Below are 27,598 nucleotides of genomic sequence, written 5' to 3'. Positions count from 1 at the left end.
GGAGAAAGGAGCAAAATAAGAAGAAAAAAACGTCTTATAGCCTCTATTGCAGGAACGTTTTACGACTATCAAATTATCAGAAAACGTAATTGTGATGTGTTTCCGTGGTGAAGGAAAATACTCAGAAAAATTGTGCGAACAAACAACTGGTGGAGAAGTAACTGAATCTTTGTGAAGTGAAAAATTAATGGCTACTACTACTTACTACTGGAGAGCTGTGAAGAATAAAAAAAAAGGGCAAGCGCATGAACGTGAAATAAGACTTTGTTAAGCAGTGATCCTTAACGAGAATACCTACCTTACCCGGGACCCAGATATAGACACATTTTACTCTTACGACCCTTAAAAAAGCTTCTAGACAGTGTACTAAGAGTTGTGTGTCCAAAAATCTTATCCTGCGTTATCGATTCGTATAGGAGTGACCTGGTGACGTCTCGCGGACACGTACGCCAACAGGCAGACCAAAGAAGACTTGGACGGAGCGTGTGAAGGAGGATCAGACCGCTATCGAGGTTGAGGAGGAGGAAGCACTTGATAGAGATAGCTCGAGGACGGTCATTGGACGTCTTACCTCATAATATAAATAAGGAAATTGACGAAAAACACATGATGATGATGATGACCTAATGATCGAGTAGTCCACTGTGATCCAGTACAGAGGCATGGCACGTACTTAGTAAAATATGTGAATAACTATTAAATGAACACCTCAGGGAAACAATGAAAGACTCCCTCGTGTCTGTATTTCGTAACTAACGCCTGATCTAGAGAAGGAAAAGACAGTGTTGCCAGTCCAGGAAGGAGCCTCGAGGGACTGTGTGTGTGTGTGTGTGTGTGTGTGTGTGTGTGTGTCCACCAATGTGTCGCCGCGCAAGGGTCCCGTGGGGTGTCCTGTTGGGCGGCCTCGCTGTTTTCCTGGTGACCAACTGCATAAAGGTGTGTGTGTGTGTGTGTGTGTGTAGACTTATTTATCAGGAGAGACAAAGAGACAAAAAGGCAGACTGACAGACAGGCAGACAGACAGACAGACATGAAGACAGATAAACAGACTCAAAATGAAAAAAATATAGTCCCCAAACCGTCTCCCAGCCTCTTCTTGTGTAACCTGAGGCTCTACAGGCTCTATTTGTTGGCAGGGGGCGTGGGAGGCGAGCGTGGACTCCGAAAGGCGGCTGGAGGGCGAGAAGGAGCTGTATGCGAGGCTTCTTGGACCTTTGTCTCCCGAGGACCCAAAACTCCTGCCGGTGCTGAGGGAGCGGTACCTCACGCCGCCCTCCTCCAAGCCATACAACCTGTCCACCGACCCTCTCTACCAAAAACTTAGGACCTACGGCAGCTGGGTCTTCATCCACCCGCAAATTAAAAAGCTTTTTGGCGATAGGCGCGGCGGCTTCTTCGTGGAGGCAGGGGCGCTGGACGGAGAGAGGCTGTCCAACACTCTGTGGCTGGAGCAGGAGTTAGGCTGGATTGGTCTCCTTATCGAACCCAACTCCGTGAACTACAAGAACCTTCTGACTAAACACCGTAAGGCATGGTCGTCACACACATGCCTCTCCTCGCAGCCGTACCCTAAGGAGGAGGTGTTTGTCTCGCTCTCCAAGAAAGTTCGTCAAGAGTCAAAAGTGATTCGAGAAGCGTACGACCTCCATGGCTCGTCGCATGTGCTTGGGGTCACCCTCGACTCAAGGCTGTACGACAACCAGCTCCGCGCATCCGACAAGTCGTACTCGGTGGTGCAGTGCTTCCCCCTCGTGTCGTACCTCCTCGCCCTCAATGTCTCCACCGTGGACCTGCTCTCCCTCGACGTGCAGGGCGTGGAGAAGGACGTGCTGAATAACTTCCCTTGGTCCCGCGTTGTCGTTCGAGTGATAGTGGTCGAAGTGGTTCACCGGGAGACCTATGATGAGGCCTTCGTCGAGTACATGAAGAGTAAGAACTTCACGCTCGTGTTCTTCAGGGGCGAGGACTATATCTTCGTGAGGAATGGTGACCCGTTACTGAAGAAGGTACAGGCGGTGACGCTCGTGATGAACCGGCCTGCTAAAGACCCCACCAGCCCCTCCTCCTCCTCGGAGCTGCCTCAAAGGGGGAACAAGAGCCACCGCTGAGGGACAGTAATCCACGTACCTTATTATTCCCTTGCCTTAAGTTACGGATACGCCGTGTCCCTGCAGACGTTGGCAACCAGGGAATGTCTCATCTCCCTTTTTTTTATTTATTTGCATCAGGCGTCCAACTAAACATCCTTCAGTCGTTGATCTCTCTGTTCCATCCATATACTTTTCTCATTGTCGTCTTCCAGCATCCAGCTTTCTTCTTCATGTCTGTACTGGAAGGTGTTTGCTACTTTTAATATACTTTTAATTCTGTCAAGTGTCCCCTTTCCCCTAGACATTCTCTCCTTGGCTTTCCCACTTAACCATTTTCTGTCATACAACTTCCTGACCCAAGCACTTGGGCTACATAGTTTATTCTTGGTATTGTTACAGAAGGGCACCTCTGCTTCGCTTCCTTCTGGTAATAGAACTCATACATCTTATCTCACCTCATCTTCCATATCTTGCTTCTCGCCTCCTTCATCTGACACATGTAATACTTGTCTTCAGCGCGTACGTAGGCTACATAGTTTATTCTTGGCACTGTTACATAGGGGCGCCTCTGCTTCGCTTCCTTTCGATAACAGAGCTCATACATTCACCTCCTTATGAAGATAATTATACGTTTGGTGCAAAGTGAGTGACGGTTGTGATTTCCCGGCGCACCAGCATCATTGTGAAGCAAAGTATAGCAGCCTGACGTCATTCCAGTGGTCGTTTCACCCTTTATCCTCAGCCTCACGTATGCACTTGGATGCTGTGTACGTGGATCAGACAGAGAGAGAGACGGAGAACGTTTGGAGAGGCTTATGTCTGTAGAGAACTGACAATAACTAGTGACGCTACCGGAAGAGAGAGAGAGAGAGAGAGAGAGAGAGAGAGAGAGAGAGAGAGAGAGAGAGAGAGAGAGAGAGAGAGAGAGAGAGAGAGAGAATCTTTGTTCTTCTTTGCTCTTTTTTTATCTTTGTTTTTTTCCCACATATTAAAGCATTAAAAGGCATGCCACAAAAACAGCCAATCGTTGTACTATCCTTTATTGCACATTTCTATATAATAATATCAATAATAATAATAATAATAATAATAATAATAATAATAATAATAATAATAATAATAATAATAATAATAATAATAATAATAAATGATGATATAACGTATATACAAATCTTTTCAACATTAATGAAAGACCTCAGGGTGAGATACAAATGTCAAGCAAGCACACACACACACACACACACACACACACACACACACACACACACACACACACAGTCAAGGTCGGGCAGCCGTAAGGAAATCTTGACAACAAATCAACCGTCTTTGGATCACTTTGAGTAAATAATCTTGAGCGAAGCCTCCAACGAGAAACAGGAAAGACGGAACTGGAGGAAAATCCGCCTACTCTTCTTCGTAAACTCCTCCATTCCTTGCTTCGTCTTTCTTCGTGCTCCATTTCCTCTCCCTTCTCTCATCTGCACCGTCTTCGGGTAATAGGAGACCATAACTTCCATTCCCGCGGTGACAGAGGCCAGACAGGAAGCAAATACTGAGCCGACTTATCTTATAACTGAACTTAAGGTGACTTGTAGGTTCAGTCTATTTCTGGATCACTTCTTTGTGCCCGAAGAGGATTTTCCATGCGGCCAGACAGAGCAGGGGGACGCAGAACCCTTTGGCGATGGTTGCGGCGGTGGCTAAGACTCCTGCTACTGCCTCTGCGTCCTGCTGGTGCTGTTCCTCAAGGTCCTGTGAAGGGGAAAAGGTGTTGATGACTTTGAGGGCTGACTGATGAAGCGTGTGATTGATCTCTTTGGTGACTAATTATAAGGTTATTTTGTTTACTTATTGTCTGGTTGAATGATGCAATAAACAGTACCACACGCAAATGCCATCCAAATATAGTTTCCTTTTCTTTCCGGAGGTTCAGTGGCATCGTGACTGGTTTGCTTAAGTAATGAAAATTTGCAACATAGTACTGAGAATTTAGATTTGTATTCCATTTGCGGGAGACATAGAGGGAAGAGAATGAAGAGTGAGGAAAGGCATAGAAAATTAAATATTGGTAGACGCAAAAAAAAAAAAAATACTTACCCTTGTGGCTCTGCTCTGAAAGATATCCGCAATCCGCCTCAGGTCCCGCCCCACCCGCGTCCATGTGAGACAGGTGTTCTCGGGCTCACCTGACGCGCCGCCCTGCATCTTGAGGGGGAAGAGCGCGTCCCAGCACACCTGAGGCAGATTCAAATACCATCGAGGGGCGGCGGGGGCGGAGGTGTGATCTGGCCAGGGCTCGTCGGTCGGGAAGAAGTGACCGCTGTGAGTCGGTGTGGCTGGCGGAGTGTTGCTGGTGATGACGTCAGGCAGGCTCATGTCTGTGGGTAGGAGAGGTTTATTGTTAGTAGAGATACAGTAGTAGTAGCAGTAGTAGTAATATTAGTAGTGGTAGTAGTAGTAGTAGTAGTAGTAGTAGTAGTAGTAGTAGCAGCAGCGGAAATGTTATCTGTGCTCTTAATCTTCAGTTATTTTCGATGTTTTTACTTGTTTTATATATATATATATATATATATATATATATATATATATATATATATATATATATATATATATATATATATATATAAATGGATTCCTTTAATTTCCTTTCGATTTCCTCTCGATGTTTGCGTACCTCTAATACGCTGATTTCCTTGTACTGCCACGCTTCTTACCTGTGTGTGCTCATAAACAACTGATCAGAATGACTGCAATGAATCTTTAAAAAATAACGTATAAGAAAGTTAAACGTTTCTTCCCAGTTTCCCAGAATGTTCCCCGTTTGCATGTTTTTTCTTGTTTTTTCTTCAAAGTCTCACGTTAAGAAAAATAATGAATCCCTACAGAGTTGAGCAACATCATGACACGACCGTAATGTAGGAGCCTAAGTGAGTTTCCTGTCTCCTTCACATTATTTTCCTGGAGCTCCACGGCTTAAAGGTTAGTATATATCTAATCAACATCCGTCCAAAAATAAAGAAAAGAAAAGCAAACAACGTAATGGTAAAATACGTTTCGTCCCTTTTCCTTTAGACTTTTCTCCAGCGTCTGAGATTTTTATTTTCCAAGGTCACAATTCTACACGGGAAGACAGGAAACCAAATCTTGACTCACACCTCCCCTCCTCTCCCCTCCCGACCCCCCCCCCCCCCCACACACACACACACACTTTACTACTTGGGGATGAGGGACGAATACTTGAATGGAAAGTGGCCTCAAGATTATTCTGTTTGCACAACTTTTCTTCGTTAACGAGTAATAGAGATTGGAAAGGCGTTAGAAGGAAGATATATATAAAAGAGAGAGAGAGAGAGAGAGAGAGAGAGAGAGAGAGAGAGAGAGAGAGAGAGAGAGAGAGAGAGAGAGAGTAAAGGACGTAAGGAAAGTTTTAGTTGCCCTGAAGTGGACTAGATATGGATGATGATGATGACGATAATGATGATTTTTTACAGCAGAGAAAACACAAAGCTCAAAGGCAAAAACGTAAAATAAAATAAAAAAAAGTTCGCAACTAAAAAGCCTTCTGTGATGATGATGAGGAGGAGGAGGATACACAGGTTAAAGTCAAGTTGGAGGAAGTTCAAAGCAGCTCAAAATTAAGTCGTCTGGTTGGTCAGGAAGGCGAGTAAGGGCCAATGCAGATCACCAGGTCAGGTTGAGTTTACTTCAGCCAAGCCAGGGTAGGACAGTTAGGTTAGTGTTACGCCAGGTCAGGGTGTGATGAGGCAACTTTGCCAACATTCTCTCTCTCTCTCTCTCTCTCTCTCTCTCTCTGACAGACTGACACACACACACACACACACACACACACACACACACACCGGGAAGGTAACCTGTTGCCGATGACTGAGTAATTCCGCGGCTAGAGCAAATAAAACAAACTCAAAACCTGGCTGTCCAACTCGACCTCGGACAGTAACCCGTCGCCGTTTTATCACTTCATTACGCATGCACTTTTTTTTAATTGTCATTTCTGGTTACGGGTCGACAGAACACTTCACCGAGGAGCCAGAAAAATTATATGAAAACCGAAGACAATATCTGTGTAGGAGACCGCTCAGGTATTCTATAACATTAACCAAAATGACAAACGCACACAGCTATAGACTCGAGCGATCAACAACAGGACTCACTCACCAGCAGGAGAAGATGGTGACGACGGCAGCTCCATGTCGAGGGCGTTGACTTGCTGTAGACGGCACATGGGGCACAAGTGACGGCCTGACCCAAGCTGAGCCTCGTCCAGGGTCAGCGGCACTGCACAGGCGTGAACCAGCGTGTTGATCATGACGTCAGGGTCACGCGTACGCACAAACACACACACACACAATTCAGACACGAACACACAGATAGTTTGTACGGAGGAGCAGGAATACACTCTCTTCAAGTCAGTCTGTACGTCCGGGCTGGAACGCTGTCTCTATGCGTCTATTCCATACAGTGTCCGATGGGTAACTGACGTTACTGACCGACCGACCGAGTGAGGAAAAGTTGACGGACGCCCGCGAGACCTTGCCCTTGCGTCTGGCGGGCTGCCGGTTTGTGCCTTTTGATCGTTCTTAAAGGTTATGCTTCCGATCTCCCACACGGGCAGCTGAGGGGATTCCAGTGTTACCGAGAAGGCCGGGCATATGTCGGTGCGGTAACGGCGTTAACACTCGACTCCGTAGCGCGGTGTGAAGTGTTCGCTTATACAGTACGTGGTAACCTTTGAGGCACGTGGCGGGGAGCTTACGTATCTGTGTGGGCGGAGGGTTGTGTACGTGTGTGTGTGTGGGTGTGGGTGGGTGGGGGGCGGGGGGGGGGCAAAGCAGAAACGATGGGGAGTGAACCTGTAAGCATGACACACACACACACACACACACACACACACACAGCAACAAGTAAACAAACACAGAGACGCATATTAAAAGAAAAAGAGTAAACAATCAGATGCACATATATAAACACACACAAAGTAGCTGAAGAACACACACACACACACACACACACACACACACACACACACACACACACACACACACACGGGGTAAACAGAAGAGGGGGGGAAGGGCTCAGGTCATGACGTGAAAATAACGGGATTTACTTCACTGTTTCGATTTTGTAAACTGTAAACAGCACTGACCTGCCCTGCCCTACCCCTGCCCTACCCCACCTGACCCCCCCCCCTGTCTACCCTGCCAAGCTCTGCCCTACCCAAGCCTCATAACACGTCGAGTCAAGGGACATCGAACCCTTTGCCTTGACCCTGTGACGTGAAATGTTCGTGTTTTACAGTAGTAATTATGTCATTGATAATATTATTTTCCTTAACTGATGAATCGTGTTTAGTCGTTGATTGTTGGTTTCACTCAGGAGAAGGAAAATTTAGATCTAACTCTGATGATAATGATGACGCAATACTGTGTGTGTGTGTGTGTGTGTGTGTGTGTGTGTGTGTGTGTGTAAAGTATGGTCTTAGTGTTTTGCAGGAAGAGTATTTGTTTGCATACAAGTGACCTCGTTAAGCCTTTGACAGTGGCGCTCCTCAATGACAAAGGAGGAGGAGGAGGAGGAAGAGGTGGCTGCAGGTGCGCGTGTGACTAATGTTTACGAGACAGGAAAAGCAGGGAGTGTAAAGAGGAAGGGAGAGGGGGGAGAGCTGTAGGGAGAGTAAAGGAGAACCGTAGGAGGGTGCAGGGAGTGCAGGGCGGAAAGGATGTAAATAGGAGCAGGAGCACGGTTGAGACTTGGAAAATACATCGAGTGCACGTGATACTTCCTGTTGTGTGAAGAAAGAGAAGAGAAAGATCTGGAGGAGGAGGAAGTTAAAAGAGAGGAAATAGAAACGAAAAAGCGGAAGAGGAAGATGAGTCGTGGCAAGGAGAAAGTGGTCAGTAGTAGTTACCTCACTCCTTACGGTACTTTTCCTTTCATCATGTTGCTGAACCTAGTGGGACCGTACAGTTATGACCTACATGATCATCTCTTTCATCGCGTCATCTCATCTCTCCTCATCGTCCTTATCTTGTTTCTCCCCCAGGAATTTCTTCATTGGACACATTTTTAACACTTGTCTTCGGCTCCTTTCACACCTCTACTTGCTATTTCCCTTTATGTTCCTGTTAATCCTGCTTTGTTCCTTGTTTCACCTTCCCAAACGTTCCCAAATCTGTTGCTGATGGCCTCACATTTTGACACCTCACCTGCGCTCTGCTCCGGCCTGGTCATCACCAACTTCCTCCTCCTCCTCCTGACCGTGACTCACCACCGCCCCAGGGAGTAAAGGACAGCTACTCAGGTCCTAATAACCTAATAACACAAATGGAACAGAGAGATTGAAGATAAATTGAAAAAAGCAACTGAAGAAAATGGGGGAATGATCATGAAAAAAAAGCGAAAATGAAAAGAAAACTTGTATCAAATCTGATTGACACTAAACCTTCAGTAAGCCGACCCATGGAGAAAAGGGATAAACGCAGGATGGAGAATAGGATGAGGAAGGAAGATGTATGGGAAAGAAAGAGGAGGAGGAGAATATAAAAAGATATGAATTACAAGGTTGTTCATATGGAGAGGGAAGAGAAAAGAAAAAAAAAAGAGGTAAAGGAGGAGGGAGTGGAGAAATTAAGGGAGATGGGAGTAAGCGAAGACGACAGAAGGATGTTAGAAAGAGTTAGGGGGAAAGTGAAGTGAGAGTGTTGAATCATTGTAACGGGTGAGTCATTGTTTTGATTATTATTTTTTCTTTTATTTTGTGGACACACTTATAATCCATGACCTTTGCTGCTCCCTCCGTGTATTAGCCGTGACCCGAGGCGGCCCCAAACACCCATATTAATGTGTTTGGGCCGCGGCGGACACACGGACAGAAGACAGGTGTGTGTGCTGACCTGCGCCAACCTGTCTCGCTGTTCCCACGACTCCCACCGTCAGTTTCAGGCTCATGGTCAACCTCGCCACCTGCCTACACCCCCCGCCGATCACCCCCGCCACCATCACCCTTGCCGCCTCCTCTTCCCCCTCCTAATCCTCCTCCTCGCCCCCCTCCCTACTCTTACACTTGTTCGTCTGTCTGTCTCCCTGCCTGATTCTGCTTGCATCTTTTCCTACGAGTGTGTTTATCGCCTTTTTTTTTTCCTTTCGTATACAACTCATTCACCACCACCACCACCACCACTGTCTACCTCCTAGCCGTACTGTTACTTCCTCATACTGGTCTGGTTCCTGTCATCTGCTGAACATGCCAAATCACCCATCTTTTAACTCTCCACCTCCTTCATCTTCATCATCCATCCACCTGCTTACTCACCTGACTACCTTTAATTGCCCTACCTATACCTTTACCCACCTACTTACCTACCTATCTATGTGCCTATACAGTATATTACCCTCCTACCTTCCTGTAGTCTTTTGTTTTATATATTTTTACCGCCTTCACTATCTCGAGCTCTTGATCTCAACCCTATTTTCCACACCTTATCCTCCTCCTTTTTCACCACTTAGATACATCCACCTATCCACCCACACATTACTTATAGCTATGCCTTATTTATACCTTAAACTCATTCCTATTCCACTTATTTGATCATCCATTTCTATACTTCCAGCGCCCTCGATTTCGTTTCCCAGTACAGGTTCCAAAGATGTCCGCTTGGAATGAAAGGAAAATAAAGGAAACTTGCGTCTGAAATGAAGTGCTTTGTTTGATGAAAAGACTGTGATTTATTTTTCTCCAGTTGACGAGAGCGAAAGGGAAAGAAAGAGTACTTGGAGGAGAGAGTCTGAGCCTGAGCTGTTTACGTGCAAGTGGTGGAGCAGGTGTGTGTGTGTGTGTGTGTGTGTGTAAGAGAGAGAGAGAGAGAGAGAGAGAGAGAGAGAGAGAGTCGTCCGGTGTACAAGCACGCACAAGTTATCTTTCACCCAAATTGTTATCGTGTTTCTTGCACTGTTTTTTTAATGTTTTTGTTGGAGATTTATGTTCCATTTCCTGTTTGTGTTACAGTCTTCTTCTTCTTCCTTTCCTTCTTATTCTTATTCTTATTTTTTTTTTAATATTCTTATTCTTATTCCTCTTATTATTATTATTATTATTATTATTATTATTATTATTATTATTATTATTATTATTATTATTATTATTATTATTATTATTATTATTATTATTATTATTATTATTATTATTATTATTCCTCTCCTTCTTCTTGCTTGGGGAACGAGACCAGGCAAGGAATTTACGAGTTAACAAGAAAAAAATACCTACAATCCTACACGATTCAAACGCGTGGCGGACTGAAACTGGACGTGTGTGTGTGTGTGTGAGTGTGTGCTCAGCCAAGCGTGTCGGCGAAGCTCCCGATAATAACACTTTAGCTTTGACCCCTAATGACATTGGGCCCACCTTCCTCTTTTTCCTTTCTCGCGGCTGACCGCAGATCAAGTGTTCCCGAGAAGTGAGGTCACCTGTGGAAGGAGGAGGAGAAGGAGAAGGAGAAAGAGGAGGAGGAGGAGTAGAAGGTGATGGTGGTGGTGAAGGAGGAGGAACTGGTGGGAGAAGAAGGAAGGTAATGTAGATAGTTCCAGTAGTAAAAAGAAGTTAAGAGAAGATAAACGGTAGGCGTGAGAGATGCTGGAAGAGAGGGAAGGAAAGTAGATAAAGGTTCGGGGGGAGAAAAAGATGAGAGAAAGAAGGAAGAGAAGAGAAGGTAAAGGAAAAGGTCTCGTGAAATGGAGGGTAAGGGAAGGAAAGCAGTATTACGTAGTGTGAGGGTTGAAATAAAAGAAAGGTAATGAGGGAGGGAGATAGGAAAAAAGTGAAATGAAGGAGAGACGAAACGCGTGAAGTTGATAATGTCGTTGTTGGTGTTTGTGGTAGCGGTAGTGGTGTGGGAAGAGAAAAATTAGTTAGGAAATGAAGAAAGACAGAAAAAGAGATATCCTGTGTGTGTGGTCGACGGGATGCAAGGCTGTTTATACGAAAGAGACGAATAGATAGATAGATAGATAGATAAAGAGAGAGAGAGAGAGAGAGAGAGAGAGAGAGAGAGAGAGAGAGAGAGAGAGAGAGAGAGAGAGAGAGAGAGAGAGAGAGACACACACACACACACACACACACCACTCTTTCCCTCCCTCCCTCCCTCCTCCTCCTCCTCCTCCTCCTCCTCCTCCTCCTCCTTTTCCTACCAAACACATCACCCCTCCCTCCTCTTCTCCCCCCTTTTCACTCTCCCCTCTCCCGTCTGTCTTGTTTACCTGCGTGAGCTTATCTCCATCTCTCCCCCTCCTCCCCCCCCCTTCTCCCCCTCTTCCCTCTCTGTCTCTCCACAAAGCACGAGCAGGGAGGTATAGGGAGATAGTGAGAGATAGGTAGAGATTCATAGGTGATGGAGAGGCATACAGTAGCCCATTGATGTGGAGAGAGAGAGAGAGAGAGAGAGAGAGAGAGAGAGAGAGAGAGAGAGAGAGAGAGAGAGAGAGAGAGAGAGAGAGAGAGAGAGAGAGAGAGAGAGATGTTTGTGAATTGATGTCATTGTTTGAAGGCAGGTGGACCTATGGGAGGGAGAGAAAGAGATAGAAGAGGAGGAGGAGGAGGAGGAGGAGGAAGAAAAAGACTGTGGCAAATTGTGATGAATGAGGAAAGAAAGAAATCACAAAGAATGAAACCATGTAAAGGAAAACATGTTATGGATATTAAGGGAGAGAGAGAGAGAGAGAGAGAGAGAGAGAGAGAGAGAGAGAGAGAGAGAGAGAGAGAGAGAGAGAGAGAGAGAGAGAGAATAATCATATTTCAACATTAATTGCCTTTTTCCACCATATGTTTGTAAACTGTTGAGCCGCATCGCTTTACCGCATCTGTCAGAGAGAGAGAGAGAGAGAGAGAGCAGCTGATCAAACATTGTGTATACTCTGTGATTTATCGTCCATATTACATGTTCATCTCACTCACTCACTCACTCACTCTTTCTGTTCACCTCTCTCACTTTTGCCTAATATGCTAATGAAAAATGAAGTGGATATGTAAGGTCCTATTTCTTAAACATTTGGGCGCCCAAGCACACATATTCGCCAAGACTTTCGTAGGAGTTTGGGGCATTTCCAGGGGGGGAGTTTTATGACCCTGTTGATAAGTTGACCTTGCTTCTGTACCATGAATTTAAAATACCACCCTTAGGAACCCAACTGATCTTTTTGGCCTTTGGAAATAGGTGATGTGAGAGACGGAAGAGTCTAAAAATACCAACCCTAGTTTTCTCTTCTTCTTTTCTTCCTCATCCTCATCTTCGTCCTTATCATTACCTAATTTGGGTATCCATAATTTTTGTTAAGTCACTCCTTCCTTTCCGTCTTTTCCTACTCGATTGTTTTAGGTTCTCACACTGGAATTATCAATCTTTTTTATCTGCTTCCTGTCGGGTACGAATGCACACTCTCTCTCTCTCTCTCTCTCTCTCTCTCTCTCTCTCTCTCTCTCTCTCTCTCTCTCTCTCTCTCTCTCTCTCTCTCTCTCTCTCTCTCTCTCTCTCTCTCTCTCTCTCTCTCTCTCATCTATCTACGGCTACATTCACTTATGCAGACTCATCTCGTAACAACCGCAATTAACATATAATTAAATAATGAAATTTGGCCTTAAAATAAATGAAAAATAAAATTTCAGTGAAACGGATACCTTATCTCCCAATTATACTTTGGTTAAAAAAGTCAACGAACGTTTTTTTTATACTCATTCGCATCTTGCATCTTTTCCTACGTACTGAAATCTTGGAAGTTTGACGTCTTGACATTTACAGGAAGGAAGCGGGAGAGAGAGAGAGAGAGAGAGAGAGAGAGAGAGAGAGAGAGAGAGAGAGAGAGAGAGAGAGAGAGAGAGAGAGAGAGATTAATTTGATGTACTGTCCCTTCATGTAGTACATTTCAGAAGTAAACCTTACAACAAAATACAGCTCAAGTATAATAAGCCCTTGCCCATCCAGCTATTGCTCTCTGATGGACTATATGATCTTTACTTTGTGCAGTCGTAACTTAATAAGCAATCTAATTTACAGTGTTAATTTTCCTTTCGTAGGCCATTCACATATACACAAATATATAACTATATACATGTCCATCGGCGACAAGGGGTCAGCTAGTCAGCGACGCTCCGCGCTCAACACACACACACACACACACACACACACACACACACACACGAATTTATACTTAGATATTGCGTAATCTTCACGGAGAAATGATTTTAGATTTTTGATGATCTGAATTGTCTTTGAGGCTTTAGTGACGGGAATTAAGGCTGCGAGTTAAGCAGACCCTCAAGCCTATTTGCTGTTTGATGGTAAGGAGCATTACTCACTGCCTGCCTCTGTGAAGGACAGCATTGCACGCGGCATTTTCAAAGTTTAATAATTTCAGACCATGATGTTTTACCTCGTCATCGTCATCATCATGTAGAAGACATTCATCATCGCATTTCTAAATTGAATTCATGTAATCTGGTATATTTCTAACTACATTATATTATAATATAATATAATATTATACAATATTATAATTTCACGGTCACACACACGATACACACTGAAACGCGTTCGTTACTAACATCACCAGTGAATGCGTCACCGTGGTATAGTTGCCAGATACCGCCACCAGGCTGAACATTCTGAAAACCGTGACACTACTCTCTATCGTCGACTGTACATACATATCTAGCCTTACACAACAAATACGCATATATATACTGTACATACACTGACATATATACACATATACACATATGTAATGTATTCAGTGAAACTACTTTAATTATCAAGTAAAAATAAATAAATAATGATAACAATAATCATAATAATAATAATAATAATAATAATAATAATAATAATAATAATAATAATAATAATAATAATAATAATAATAAACATATAGTAAAAGTAATAAAGACATAGTAAACATAGTAATAATAGTAATAGTAATTGATAACTACAATAACATCAACAGTAAATAACAATAATAATGATAATACTACTAATAATGAACATAGCATTAAGTTACAGTAATAATAATTGATGACAACAATGGTAACATTAACAGTAAATATCAATAACAATGATAATAGCAATAATAATTGTTGATAATTCCATTAGCGGTATTTTAAAAAATCGTCAGAAAGAAATTGAAATAGCCAATAGAAGCATTTTTTTAAACACATACGTACGGACACAAACTACTGCTAAGGAACGAAGAAAAATAAATAAATATATGAATAAACAATAATCTATATTACTCAGCATCTTACTTTCCGAATGATATTTCCTTTAATTTTAGTATAAATGAATTAGGAGGATTATTTTTTTATCTCTTCGGGGAGTTGGTTCCATAATTTAGATCCACTAATGATAACACCTTGCTGAGAGTGGGATGCTCTACACAATGAAATTTTAAGTCCATTCACGCGTCGTATCTGAATGTTGTGAGTGGTGTATTGAAAACTTGTGTCTGTTTGATATATTTTTTAGTGATTTATATACAAATATAAGAGTTTGATTTAAGATAACGTCACACATTTTCAGAAGATTCATTCCATGGAAAATATAATTTGTATGATCATACCTGTTACTGTGTGAGATAAGTTTTTTTTTTTTGTGAGAAACAGTTTATCGATATAGGTTTTATATGCCCCACCCCAGATTGCAGAACAATTTAAGATGTTTGGATAAACTAAGGATAAATAAATTTGTCTTAAGGAATATGTGTCACAACAATTTCGAATCTTATTTAATACCCAAACTATTTTAGGAATTTTACCAACTACATCTTCGATCTGTGACTTCCATATTAATTGGTTACTTTTCAACTAATTGATTCCATGAATTAGCTCGTTACTCATTACATTTTCCATGTGTGTTAAATCCCTTCTCTGCATGAAAATGTTAGTATCATCAGCAAATAAAAGGAAATTAAGTTTATCAGTACAAAGAGGTAAATCATTGATGAGTAACAAAAATAATATGGGACCTAAAATTGACCCTTGAGGTACTCCACAACCAAGGGCGGATCCAGCCTTGAGTTTTGGGGGGGGGCAACTGTTCATCGACGACGGACTGTACACATGGAATTAAGTCACATCGGATTGCATTGTGCTTTTCAGGCCGAAGAGGCCTTCCTTCTCAGCGCTTAATTCCGATTCGCTTGTGCATTGAGGCCATAGAATTGGATTTTGTTTTATGTAGTAGAGCGATGCAGTATCAACTATCGAGTTCTACATGATATGTATATGATTGAGGGAGGCTGACAGTATCTGTAACGAATTTCTTTAAACATACTCTCAGAGCGTGGCCCCCCTGGATCCGCCTATGTCCACAACTAACGCTTTTGCACGGAGATACAATGTTATTAAAGACAGTGTATTGCTTTCGATAACTTAGGTAACTCTCAAACCATTTATGGGCTGAACCCCTAATACCATATACAAATTTTTTTTTTTCAGCATTATTGAGTGGTTAATTGTGTCGAATGCTTTAGAGACTTAAACAAATCGCAGAAAACAGTCAGTTGATACAATTTATCATCTAAGGCCTTATAAATATTTTGGCAAAGATGGTGTACCGCCAATTCTGTTGAATAATTCGGTCGAAACACATACTAATAGTCTGACAAGAGACAGTTTTGCAACAGGTTATTCATTAATCTACTATAATAGCTACACTTTTTTCAACTATTTTACTTATACTGAGGAGGATAGAAACTGGACTGTAATTAGAGAACAAAGAACTGCCACCTTTCTTGTAAACTGGAACTACTCTTGCTATCTGTGGGTGGTTTGGGAAGCCTCCTTCTGTAAATGACTTGTTTATGATATATTCAAGAAAAGGAGAAATTTCATCTTTACATGCTTTAATTATTATAATATTGATATCATCATGACCTGGGGCGGTTTTCTTCAGGTTAGCAAATACATTATTTATTTCATGGCGGTCTGTTGGTCGGAGATAAAAGGACAACAGTACTGGGTGGGGTAAACATTCCTCAAATGATCTTGAATTACCCTCAATTCCCTGGGCCAGGCTACCGGCAACCTTACAAAAGTATCTGTTCAACTCTAGCGCTTTCAAGGCTATTTGTTATGGTTTCATTTTTTAGATTGACGAAGTCTGCTTGGGTCTACTCTTTTTTTTCCCATTAAGTCATTGATGATCAAGTCTTTTTTTTAACATTTCCTGCATTTTCCTTTAATTTTGATTTGTGATAATTTTCTTTTGCCGATCTTATTATGAATGTTAGTGTATTCCTATACTTCTTAAATGTTTTTGGATAGGTACAACTTCTGCAATCTGTTACGTTCCTTGACTGAGTTCAGAGAGAGAGAGAGAGAGAGAGAGAGAGAGTGTTGGTGTTCTAGGAAAGACGTACAAGTAGTAAGGAAAAAATACACAGCGGAGAATATTATAACACAGGAAACCGTTTAAAACATCCTGAGAGAGAAACTCACAAAAGGGAAAGGATACAATGGAGGAAAAAATAACTTCTATACTTCCTGTTAAGTAGCTACAGGAAGGAAACATAATTATGAAGACAAGAGAATAAAAATTTGAACACACCAATCCAGAAACGAGAGAAATAAAGGAATAAAGGAAAGAAGGAAGCTGACCACTACACACACACACACACACACACACACACACACACACACACACACACAGTAGTAGTAGTAGTAGTAGTAGTTCAAAGTGTTCCCCTTACCCCCACCACCGCCACCACCCATCCCTTCCCTTCTCAAATTTGCAAAGTAATCAAGCCATTATAAATTCGAGGAGGGAGAGTTCATCGCGCGCACCCCGACGAACAAAAGGGGATCGTAACCACTTGTCGTGTCGAGAATCTAATCCGACGTGAGTAATGATTAGTGGGTTAAGTGAACAATGCCTTCCCTGTCCCTCAAACCGAAGCGATCACTCCCTCCCTTCCTCCTTCCCTCCCTCTTTCCCTCCTCCCTCTTCTTTCCCTTCAATCTCTGCCTCACGCCCTCACCTACTCTCTCCCTTTCTCCCTCTCCCCCTTGCCCCTTTTCTTTCCCCTCAAGCTCTGCCTCACGCTCTCACCAACTCCCTCTCCCTTTCTCCCTTTCTCCATTGTCACTTTTTTTTTATTTCTATGTCTCACGCTATACCTGGTGCTCTTACTCCCACTCACTCCCTTTTCCTTTCTCCCTCTCTCCCAGCCTCTCTTCTCTCCCTTTTGTCTGTCTCACTCTTCCCTGTGCTCTCTCTCTCTCTCTCTCTCTCTCTCTCTCTCTCTCTCTCTCTCTCTCTCTCTCTCTCCCCTCCTCTTTTCTTTCTATCTCTTTGTATCTCTTCTCTCAATGTATCTTTTCCATGTCTCAAATCCGAAACGCATAATCTCTTTTTTTGTGTTTCCCTCTCTTTCCCCTTTTTTTCTATCTCTCCGTCTCTCCCATATTCCTTTTCTTTCTCTTCTATCTCTCGTCATACTCTCCTCCATGTCTCTCAAACCCAGTAGTACGAATGCAGCCTCTTTTCTTTCTTCTCTCTCTGTTTTAATCTCTCTTCCCGCTTCCTCAGACCTATAGTTCTCCCTCCTCCTTTCACTCTCACTCTCTCCCTATACTCTCACTTTCACCCCAACAGCTTCCTCTCGCTTTCCCTCTCTTTCGTCCTTTACCTGTAGCAACACCTGCCTCTCACTCCTGAGCCTCCACTCCCTCTCTCTCTCCCTCTCTTTGTCTCCCTGTGCACCTCCTCTTCCCTTCCTGTCTCCCTGTATGTGTTCCCTCTCTCTCTCTCTTTCCCCCCTCGCCGCTAAACCACCACTACCACCACCTGTTACTCACCCTCCCTTACGTACCTACCCTCCAGCACCCCCTACCTCTCCTCTTCCTCTTTTGCTTCTATATTACACACCACGGACGTATTTCTTCCCCCCGACGTCCTTAGTTTATCTTTTTTTTTCAGTTTTAACGTTTCCACACCTAACCCCACCAGCATGGAGACGTCATAAGGTGGAAAGAACAGAAATGGCAAACTACATGACGAGATGACGGAATTGATTGAGTCTCTCCTGGCTTTCCTCCGCTCCGGTCCATTTTCTTTGTTCGCCGCGAGGCCTCCTCCCTTTAATATCTGCCATATGTTTCAATATTTCGAGCTGCCCTGTAATCCCTGGGTGTCGGGGGGGAGGGGGAGGGATTTAAATGGAGATCCAGCCCACCTTGGAGGATTAATTGAGTGATGAGCCGTGTGGGTGAGTGATAATAAAAGGGGACGTTTAAATTCAGGGAGAAAATTGCCCTCACCACTCCCTTCAGATTCATTGTGACGGCTGGTGCATGGGCTGGTGGGAGAGAGCAGGGAGGGAGAGAGAGAGGTGAGGGAGGGAAGGAGGTGGGAGAGGGACAGCGAGAGTTTTAGGAGGGGGGACTATTTTAATCAAACGTCAGTAATTTTAAAGTCAAGTTTCCCGCCACCCCCCTTTTGTGTGTGTGTGTGTGTGTGTGTGTGTGTGTGTGTGTGTTCCAAACTGTCTATGTGTTTATCTGTCTGTCTGTTTCTGCCTTATCTCGATGCTTCCCACGACCCAGTGTTTTCTTTGTTTTCTTGAGTACTTATCTCTTTAACTATATCTGTCCGTCATGTCGTCAGTATTTCCTCCTGCCTACGACTTAAACACTATCAAGAGGAGAGTATCAAGACACCTCTCCACCCGAAACTGACCTCTCTCCTGACCTCTCTTTCTTTTTTTTCTCCTTTTGTCGGAGCAGCGTATGGCTATTTGTGGTTTTTTTTTTTTGCCTCCCTTGCTGTAAAAAAAAATAATAATAATAATAATAATCCCTATGTCTAACTATCCGTATCTTTCTATTTGTGTGTTAAAACTCAGACATGGAAGAAATACCGTGTGCTGTTTAAAAAATGAGAGGAGTTCAATGGATAGTCACCTTAGATTTCGATGTTTCCCAGTATTCCAGCAACCTTTCATTGTAGTAATATGGTGTATACGAGTTCGGTGCAGTGACGCTCTTTGCCTCTGTGCTCAAATCCGTCTCTCTGTCTTTGAGTCTGTTATGGATGCGAATTATTGACTCACGGAAACTTGGACGACTATAATATCCTTGTTTTTTTTTAAAGATTTCAAAAATCTATATCGACAAGGCCCGCATTCTTAGACGCTTTCGATTCTCACAACAAATATCTGCAAAGACTAGTTGGGTTCTCATGGCTGTGTTTCACGTTCATGGTGCAGAAACCTTGTCACATTATCAAGAGGCTCGTAAAACTAGCCACGGAAATACACCACACAGCCTCTACGAAAGCCTTAGCAAATGTGTATGTGTAACCCCGGCAATGATAGAGAATTGGGGGAATGGAGCATAAACTGGCCAATTCCTTTCCCTAATATCTATTATATTGACCCAGATACACCTATGAATGTTTTGTGGTCATCGGGCATTGCTCAGACCTTTGTACCTCTTGGTTTTCTTCGCATATGATGATAATATTAATAGTAATAATAATAATAATAATAATAATAATAATAATAATAATAATAATAATAATAAGAAGAAGAAGAAGAAGAAGAAGAAGAAGAAGAAGAAGAAGAAGAAGACGAAGAAGAAAAGAACGTAAGACCTGCAAGAGGCCGGTAGGCCTGTACAAGGCAGCTCCTGTGAACCTAAGCTCCTGTGAATCTAACCCCACCTAATATCACTGTCCATAAATTTATCTAATCTATTTTTAAATGTGACAATTGTATTGGCACTCGCCACATGACTGCTCAGCCTGTTCCACTCATCTACCACTCTGTTAGTAAACCAATTTTTGCCGATGTCCGTGTTGAATCTGAATTTATCTGTTTTAACCCATTACTACGTGTCCTACCCGGTTCTCTTACCATCAGAACCTTATGAATATCCCCCTTATTAAAGCCCTTCATCCATTTATAAACCTCTATCAAGTCACCTCACACCCTCGCCTTTCTTGAGAATGCAAGTTTATTTGTTTTAGTCTTTCCTCTTATGGCAAGTTTCTTAACCCCTGAATCATCTTAGTCATTCTTCTCTGTACCGATTCTAACCATTTAATATCCATCCTATAGTATAGTATAGGAGGAGGAAGAACAAGAAGAAAAACAAGAACAAGAATAAGAACAAGAAGAAGACAGGCAAGAAGAACAAGACCAAGAACAAGAAAAAGAACAAAAGGAAAAATCTACATCTGCATACGAGCATAATCATATGACCCACTAAATATTGAAACTACTAAGAAACTTTGGTCTTTGTCTTCATCATTATCACTTTTCTTTTCACACAAGGCGCAGTATTTTGTGCAGCACTACGTATTTTCCTTCACAATATTGTTGCCATGATAGTTCTTGTCTCTTCGTTAGTCTGCAGCAGTAAGGAACACCCCGCGGAGTATTCAGTGGACGAGGCATGATCCATCTGTATTATTATTTTCTTCCAATCGATTATACAAGAGTAGGAAGTCAATATTCGTCCCAATCATCATTATGTGTTTGGCCTGTCAGAGGTATCGCATTATGCATCTCTCTTGCTAAACGAAAATCGATCAAGAATTAGACGAACTCAATTTTATTTTTATTTTTTTACAACAATGGAGACAGCTCAAGGGCACAAAAAAAGAGAAAACAATAATAAAAAAAAGCCCGCTACTCGCTGCTCCCAAAAAAAGAATCAAAAGAGGTGGCCGAAAGAAAGGTCAATTTCGAGAGGAGAGGTGTCCTGATACCCTCCTTTTGAAAGAGTTCAAGTCGTAGGCAGGAGGAAATACAGATGAAGGAAGATTGTTCCAGAGTTTACCAGCGTGAGGGATGAAAGAGTGAAGATGCTGGTTAACTCTGGCATAAGGAGTTTGGACAGTATAGGGATGAACATGAGTAGAAAGTCGTGTGCAGCGGGGCCACGGGAGGGGGGGGGGGGGGAGGCATGCAGTTAGCAAGTTCAGAAGAGCAGTCAGCGTGGAAATATCGATAGAAGATAGAAAGAGAGGCAACATCGCGGCGGAATTTAAGAGGTAGAATACTATCAGTGGGAGGAGGAGAGCTGATGAGACGAAGAGCTTTAGACTCCACTCTTTCCAGAAGAGCTGTGTGAGTGGAGCCTCCCCACACGTGAGATGCATACTCCATACGAGGGCGGACAAGGCCCCTGTATAATATGGATAGCAACTGCGCTGGGGAGAAGAACTGGCGGAGACGATACAGAACGTCCAACCTCGAGGAAGCTGATATAGCGAGAGAGGAGATATGAAGTTTCCAGTTGAGATTTTGAGTTAAGGATAGACCGAGGATGTTTAGTGTTGAAGACGGTGACAGCTGAGTGTTGTCGAAGAATAGGGGATAGGTGTTTGGAAGATTGTGTCGAGTTGATAGGTGGAGAAATTGAGTTTTTGAGGCATTGAAGGACACAAGGTTCCTTCTGCCCCAATCGGAAATGATAGCAAGGTCTGAGGTTAAGCGTTCTGCAGCCTCCAGTCTGGAGTCGTGTACTTCCTGTTGAGAGGGTCTTCTATTGAAAGAAGTTGAATAATGCAGAATGGGGTCGTCGGCGTATGAGTGGACAGGACAGTTTGTTATAGAAAGAAGATCATTGATGAATAACAGGAAGAGAGTGGGTGATAGGACAGACCCCTGTGGAACGCCACTGTTGATAGGTTTAGGGGAAGAGCAGTGACCGTCTACCACCGCAGAGATAGAACGGCCGGAAAGGAAACTGGAGATAAAGGAACAGAGAGGGATAGAATCCGAAAGAGAGCAGTTTAGAAAGCAAAGACTGGTGCCAGACTCTATCGAAGGCTTTCGATATATCTAGCGCAACAGAAAAAGTTTCACCGAAACGGCTAAGAGAGGATGACCAAGAGTCAGTTAAGAGAGCAAGAAGATCACCAGTAGAACGCCCTTTGCGGAATCCATACTGGCGATCAGATAGAAGGTTAGAAGTGGAAAGGTGCTTTTGAATCTTCCGGTTAAGGATTGATTCAATTGCTTTAGATAGACAGGAAAGTAAAGCTATAGGGCGGTAGTTTGAGGGATTGGAACGGTCACCCTTCTTAGGCAAAGGCTGTACAAAGGCATACTTCCAGCAGGAAGGAAAGATAGATGTTGATAGGCAGAGACGAAAGAGTTTGACCAGGCAGGGTGTCAGCACAGAAGCACAGTTTTTAAGGACAATAGGAGGCACTCCATCAGGTCCATAAGCCTTCTGAGAGTTGAGGCCAGAGAGGGCATAGAAAACATCATTTGGAAGAATCTTAATAACAGGCATAAAGGAGTCAGAGGGGGGATGAGTAGGAGGAATATGCCCAGAATCGTCCAGGGTGTTCTTACAGAAAGTTTGAGGGAAGAGTTCAGTTTTAGAGACAGATGAGACGGCAGTGCTGCCGTCAGGGTTAAGGAGAGGAGGGAAAGAGGAAGAAGTGAAATTGGAGGAGATATTTTTGGCTAGATGCCAGAAGTCACGGGAGGAATTAGAAGAAGCAAGGTGTTGACATTTTCTATTAATGAAAGAAGTTTTGGTAAGTCGGAGAATAGATTTGGCACGATTCCGGGCTGAAATGTAAAGATCAAAGTTAGCGGGAGTTCGAAGGCTCTGGAAACCTTTGTGAGCTGCCTCTCTATCTTTAATAGCACGAGAACAAGCATGATTAAACCAAGGCTTTTTAGCATGAGGAGTAGAGAAAGTACGTGGAATGTATGCCTCCATTCCAGAGACAATCACCTCTGTGATGCGCTGAGCACACACAGAGGGGTCTCTCTCCTGGAAGCAATAATCATTCCACGGGAAATCGGAAAAGTACATCCTCAGGTCGTCCCACCGAGCTGAAGCAAAATGCCAGAAGCATCGCCTCTTCGGTGGGTCCAGAGGACGTACATGAATAGTAGTCATAGAAAATAAAAACATGGTGGGTCATTCTCGCTGTTGATGTCCACGGCAGATCTACGCACGAACACACTTCAAAAGCAACTCTACATCTCTCGGACTCAACAAAAAGCGATCAGGAATAAGACAAACTCTGTACATAAATAATAGACATAGAAAAAAAGTATGGTGTTTTTTTTCTCGTTGTTGATGTTCACGGCAGACCTACACACGAACACAACTATATACTATACATAAGCTACTAAGTGTTAAACCTATGAAGAAAAAAGTAACCCGTAATAAATGAACAAGAACACTTCTCTTAATTAAAACCTAAACATTTATAATACACATCCATATCGTTATGCTTTGCATGAGTAATGAGGGCTTAGACATTTAGTATCTTCTCTGCCGCTTAAGTTTTGAAATATCGCGTAGATCAATGTTTCTTTTTCCAAACTGATACACATGAAAGTAACTAGAACACCATTGACGTAGATCAGATACAAGTAGAATGTTCTCTCCTTATGTCTCAGTAAATATCTTGAGCTCAGGAAATAAGTTAACACCTCTATCCATCTATTTGTTTATCTGCTTATCTATCTATCTATCTATCAATCTATCTATCTATCTATCTACCTACCTATCTATTTATCTATCTTCTTTCAGTGGCTTCCTGGATCACTCAAGAGAACCACTAGTGTCTGCGGCCTCAGTTAAATTGAAGGTCGTGCCGTTGGTGGCGTCGGGGTCAGGGAGGGCAGTTTTGCGGCGACACCCTGACTCAGAGACGTAGAACTGGAGGAGAATAACCAGGTACGTGGCGATGAAACTCAGTATCTGAAAGACGAGGGCAAAAAGGAGTAAGTATGGTCATTAATTAATTATCATCTCTCAGTATCTTCAATAACACACACACACACACACACACACACACACACACCGGAATGAGACAATTCTTGGCCAGCATGAAGTAGTCGGACACGTTGAATCCAGGGTCGTTACTCATCAGCTCCAGGAATCGACCCAGCTAGAGGAGGAGGAGGTAAAAGAACATGAATGAGAACAAGTAACGAATAACAATGGATAGAAAAGGACGTGAAAGGAAGGAAGAAGTAGAAGATAAGAAAAGAAAGAAGGAAAGGAAGGAAAGATGGAAGGAAAACGGGTTATCATTAAAATACCTCTAGTAATTCCGTTTAATCAAGACTATATAACATTCTTATATCATTTTTCATCAAAACCTGAAAAAACAAGCTGACCAACAAACTATGCTGCGTCAACTCGAAGTAGAAATCTTCAACAATCACAAAATGGAGTTGAATCACACTGATAGTACTCTTCCACTCCTCCATTCCAAACTTCTCCTCCTCCTCCTCCTCCTCCTCCTCCTCTTCCTCCTTACCTTTTCTTGGAGGAAGTTGCTGCAGAACACCTTCAGGCAACACACGATGCTTTTCAGCTTTCTCTTCTGCCAATAAAACAACGATAGTCACACTTTAGTACGACGATATGATGTGCCCTACTACTACTGCTACCACTTCTACACACACACACACACACACACACACACACTGAGAGGCCCTTCCCGTCTCCCCGTGGTCGTGTCTGCCACTCGCCACGCCTCGCCATGACCACCGTACCTGTTTCGCGACGGTTTCAGAAGCCAGACACATGAGGACGATGGATGCGACTTCCTGCAGCGCCTCCATGGATATGAAGAAGCTCCTATTCTTCGGGTTCATGACCACGAGGAAGAAGAGGAACACGAGGTTGGTGATGGATCGCGTCATCACCAGCAGCACCGGGATCGAGTAGTAGTTGTTGAGCAGCCGCTGGAGGTGCTGCAACTTGTACACCACGTGGATGCTGGTCTCCGCGACGTGCATGATGGGGCTCTCCAGGCTGGGCTGCGGGAAAGAGGAAGGCACCTTCTTTGCCTTGTTCATGGAAGGGCTCAATTGTGGAGGCTGGCCCTCAGATAGCTGGACCGCTTCCTGCTCGGTGACCACCATTTCCCTGATGTTCTTGGTCGGGATGAGGTCAAGGGCGTGGCGCTGGAAGCTGCAGTAAACATCGTTATACCACACGGCCATCATGAGGGTGATGTAGTGCAGCAGCAGCAGCACGGGCAACACGGACATGCTCATCACGATCCTTATAATGAACGAGAAGGCGACATCCACCTTGGAGTACAAGGTGTCATCCGACCGGTAGTTCTGCGCCACTATAACGAAGGCGGATAGCAAGGACGCCTTTACGATGACGGCGCTGGCCATCTGCATCCAACTCCGGTCCATGGTGCGCGGCACGCCGAAGGGCTTGCCAAACCCGTACATGACGCACACCAGCCTGGCCAAGAGGCCCTCCTTCACCCTCAGGTAGCAGACCAAACCGATGGCCACCATGAACTCCACCAGATTCTTCAGGAGCACCGCTGTGGCTTCCGTGGACTTGAGCAGTTCAAACTTTGGCAGTACAAAGAATACTACGTAAACAATGAAGGTGGCGCAGACGATAATGGCATTGACGGAGGACCAAGCTACCAGGACGGGTCTGCGGATCAGTAGAAAGGGAGCCTTGCGACCCTTTGCCTCTACGCCCCACGGCTCGGTCTTCTGGTCAAACACGGATTCGGCGTGGCGCCACCTATAAGGCAGCCCGCCGTTAATCCTGATGAGCCACAGACACAGGATGACGGATTTGTGCCCAAGGCGATTGAAGAATTTATGTAAGTTCCAGCATCTGTTGTACTCAACATCCATCCTTTCTCTGTGTTTGAAATAAGGAAGGTGAGATTACGAGACTCGGTTTATCGGGTTGGAGTCAAAATGAAGGGGTGATGTTGTTACCAGCCTCGACGTACCCCTTCCACTGAGGCCCTGTATGGTGTCCTGCGCCGCCTGTTGCTCTATTGATTATCGAGCCAAGAGAAACGCGTCACCAGAGGCGTGCACAGGCTTGTCTGTTGGTGGTGAGAAATGTTTCTGATGTTTACAAATGAGATTGGTCCTTTGACAGGGACACCAACAGGAGGGGTGGGTGAGCGCGTTACATGCTGTGTGTTTGCGTGCGTGCGAGCTGACGAATGCTTTTTATCCCTATATTTGTCCCCAGTCACCAGGTACGATTACTGTCATTTGATTAAAAACTCACATCCATCAGCAGGCAGTATGTAATAGTCTCAGCGCTGCGGGGAAGCATTGTCATGAGCTAACTTTCTCACGTAACAACACAAGTACATGGGAAGGAAACGAATTAGATTAAAGTGAATAGTTTATGAAGTATTGAAGCACGAGTTGCAGGCCGCTGACTCTCTCCTGCGAAATACCGAAATCTGCATGAAAGACGACCTCGTATTATTTGTTCAAGTAATATTGTAAAGCCTATGTATAGACATTTTCCACCTCCTTTATATCTCCTATGCGTCTTGCTCCAGTCTGTCTAGAACTACGCCCTGGCTCTGTTGACACTTAATTATCGTCGTTTCATTCACCTGCCGCTAAAACATAATGATCAAGTTTTGTTATTACCCAGCACTTTGACCTGAAGCCAAACTTGATGCTAATTCAAATTCTCTGTGGGGTAGCACGCGTTCACTCTACTACCTCTCGTTTTCCTCGTCATATGCTTATCGTCGTGTTATTCATCTGCCACCAAAACGTAATAATCAATTTATTATTACGTACGTAGATGCTAATTTTTTTTTTTTTTTTTTTTTTTGTGGGGTGACACTCGTTGACTTTACTACCTGTTGTTCTCGTGGTGAATGAAGTAAAGTGTTCTCAGTCGAAGTGAAGTAACATCACGCGATAAACTCATTCAACATCAAATGAGGCAACAACAGAGTGTGTGAGGGCAACTTCCAACTGAGTGGCGAACGACCGGAGCACTCTTGCTGCTCGTTCGCCATGAAGCCGTTCAACTACCGAGGCGCAGCGAACAACCTGCTACACTCCTGCTGCTCGTTTGCCTATAGCCGTTCGAAGCCTCGGTCGACCGAACCATCGAGGCTTTTCAACCCGCTGTGGGAGGCAACTTGGTGGGCGGCCAGCGTCTTCATCTTCAGACAGCAGCTGAGCCCCGCTCTGAACACTTGATTCGGCTCCAGTCAGCTCTGCTCTCATTCGGGTTTATTCCGAACCGTAGGCTTGTTCTGGGTGCCTCACTTCGCTTCTCTCCACGCCCGAGACTCCCGTTACTGCCGTGACCCTGACGCCCCTTCTCCTCCTGCGCCTCCCTCGTCTACCACGTCTACACCACTTCAAGGACGAGGCTGTGTTGCCTCATCACTGCCACTCTGAGGATGGGACGCCAAAAGAGGAAGAAACCGTGCAAAGGATCATTGCCGAGTCCGGCGTCCTGAAGCCTTCGTGTTGGAGACTAAAGTGTTTTTGAGGCTATTGTGGGTTTCTTTACTTTATTTAAAGTAAATCGGTCTCTTAATCATTTATCTTGTTTGTTATCCCCTTCCGATTGCAGCACCCAACTCTGAAACCTTGACAAAGTGGGTGAGTGGCCGCGGCCTTGTCTCCTCCTCTCTCGGGCTTATAGAGACAGCTTATATAAATCTGCATCGGCAAAAACTTGAGGGTGGAGAAATGTGTAGAGA

At 43.8% G+C, this 27,598-nt stretch overlaps 3 protein-coding genes across 4 annotated transcripts; 1 reads left to right on the top strand and 2 right to left on the bottom strand.

The window, feature by feature from the left end:
* LOC126999387 (uncharacterized) lies at positions 1–23,793 on the top strand. Of its 2 annotated transcripts, XR_007753320.1 has the most exons (3): positions 1–936; positions 1,137–2,517; positions 23,656–23,793. XR_007753320.1 is itself a non-coding variant. In XM_050861939.1 (2 exons), the coding sequence occupies exons 1-2, from the start codon at positions 859–861 to the stop codon at positions 2,106–2,108; spliced, it is 1,050 nt and encodes a 349-aa protein (XP_050717896.1). In that variant the 5' UTR covers positions 1–858; the 3' UTR covers positions 2,109–3,000. The 2 variants fall into 2 exon arrangements, 1 of the variants encoding a protein (XP_050717896.1); XM_050861939.1 differs by lacking the exon at positions 23,656–23,793 and having other exon boundaries at positions 1,137–3,000.
* LOC126999397 (uncharacterized) lies at positions 3,115–6,854 on the bottom strand. The gene is made up of 3 exons (XM_050861972.1): positions 6,267–6,854; positions 4,188–4,468; positions 3,115–3,842 (listed from the first exon to the last, which is right to left on the bottom strand). The coding sequence occupies exons 1-3, from the start codon at positions 6,415–6,417 to the stop codon at positions 3,693–3,695; spliced, it is 582 nt and encodes a 193-aa protein (XP_050717929.1). The 5' UTR covers positions 6,418–6,854; the 3' UTR covers positions 3,115–3,692.
* On the bottom strand, positions 23,691–27,431 carry LOC126999377 (uncharacterized). Its single transcript, XM_050861928.1, has 3 exons — positions 24,392–27,431; positions 23,930–24,016; positions 23,691–23,826 (listed from the first exon to the last, which is right to left on the bottom strand). The coding sequence occupies exon 1, from the start codon at positions 25,749–25,751 to the stop codon at positions 24,486–24,488; it is 1,266 nt and encodes a 421-aa protein (XP_050717885.1). The 5' UTR covers positions 25,752–27,431; the 3' UTR covers positions 23,691–23,826; positions 23,930–24,016; positions 24,392–24,485.
* Between the last annotated feature and the right edge of the window lie 167 nt (positions 27,432–27,598).

This window comes from Eriocheir sinensis, chromosome 2, assembly GCF_024679095.1.
Source record: "Eriocheir sinensis breed Jianghai 21 chromosome 2, ASM2467909v1, whole genome shotgun sequence".
Taxonomy (NCBI): Eukaryota; Metazoa; Arthropoda; class Malacostraca; order Decapoda; family Varunidae; genus Eriocheir; species Eriocheir sinensis.
The sequence above is the reverse complement of the archived record's forward strand: the minus strand, read 5'-3'. Positions and strand labels throughout refer to the sequence as shown.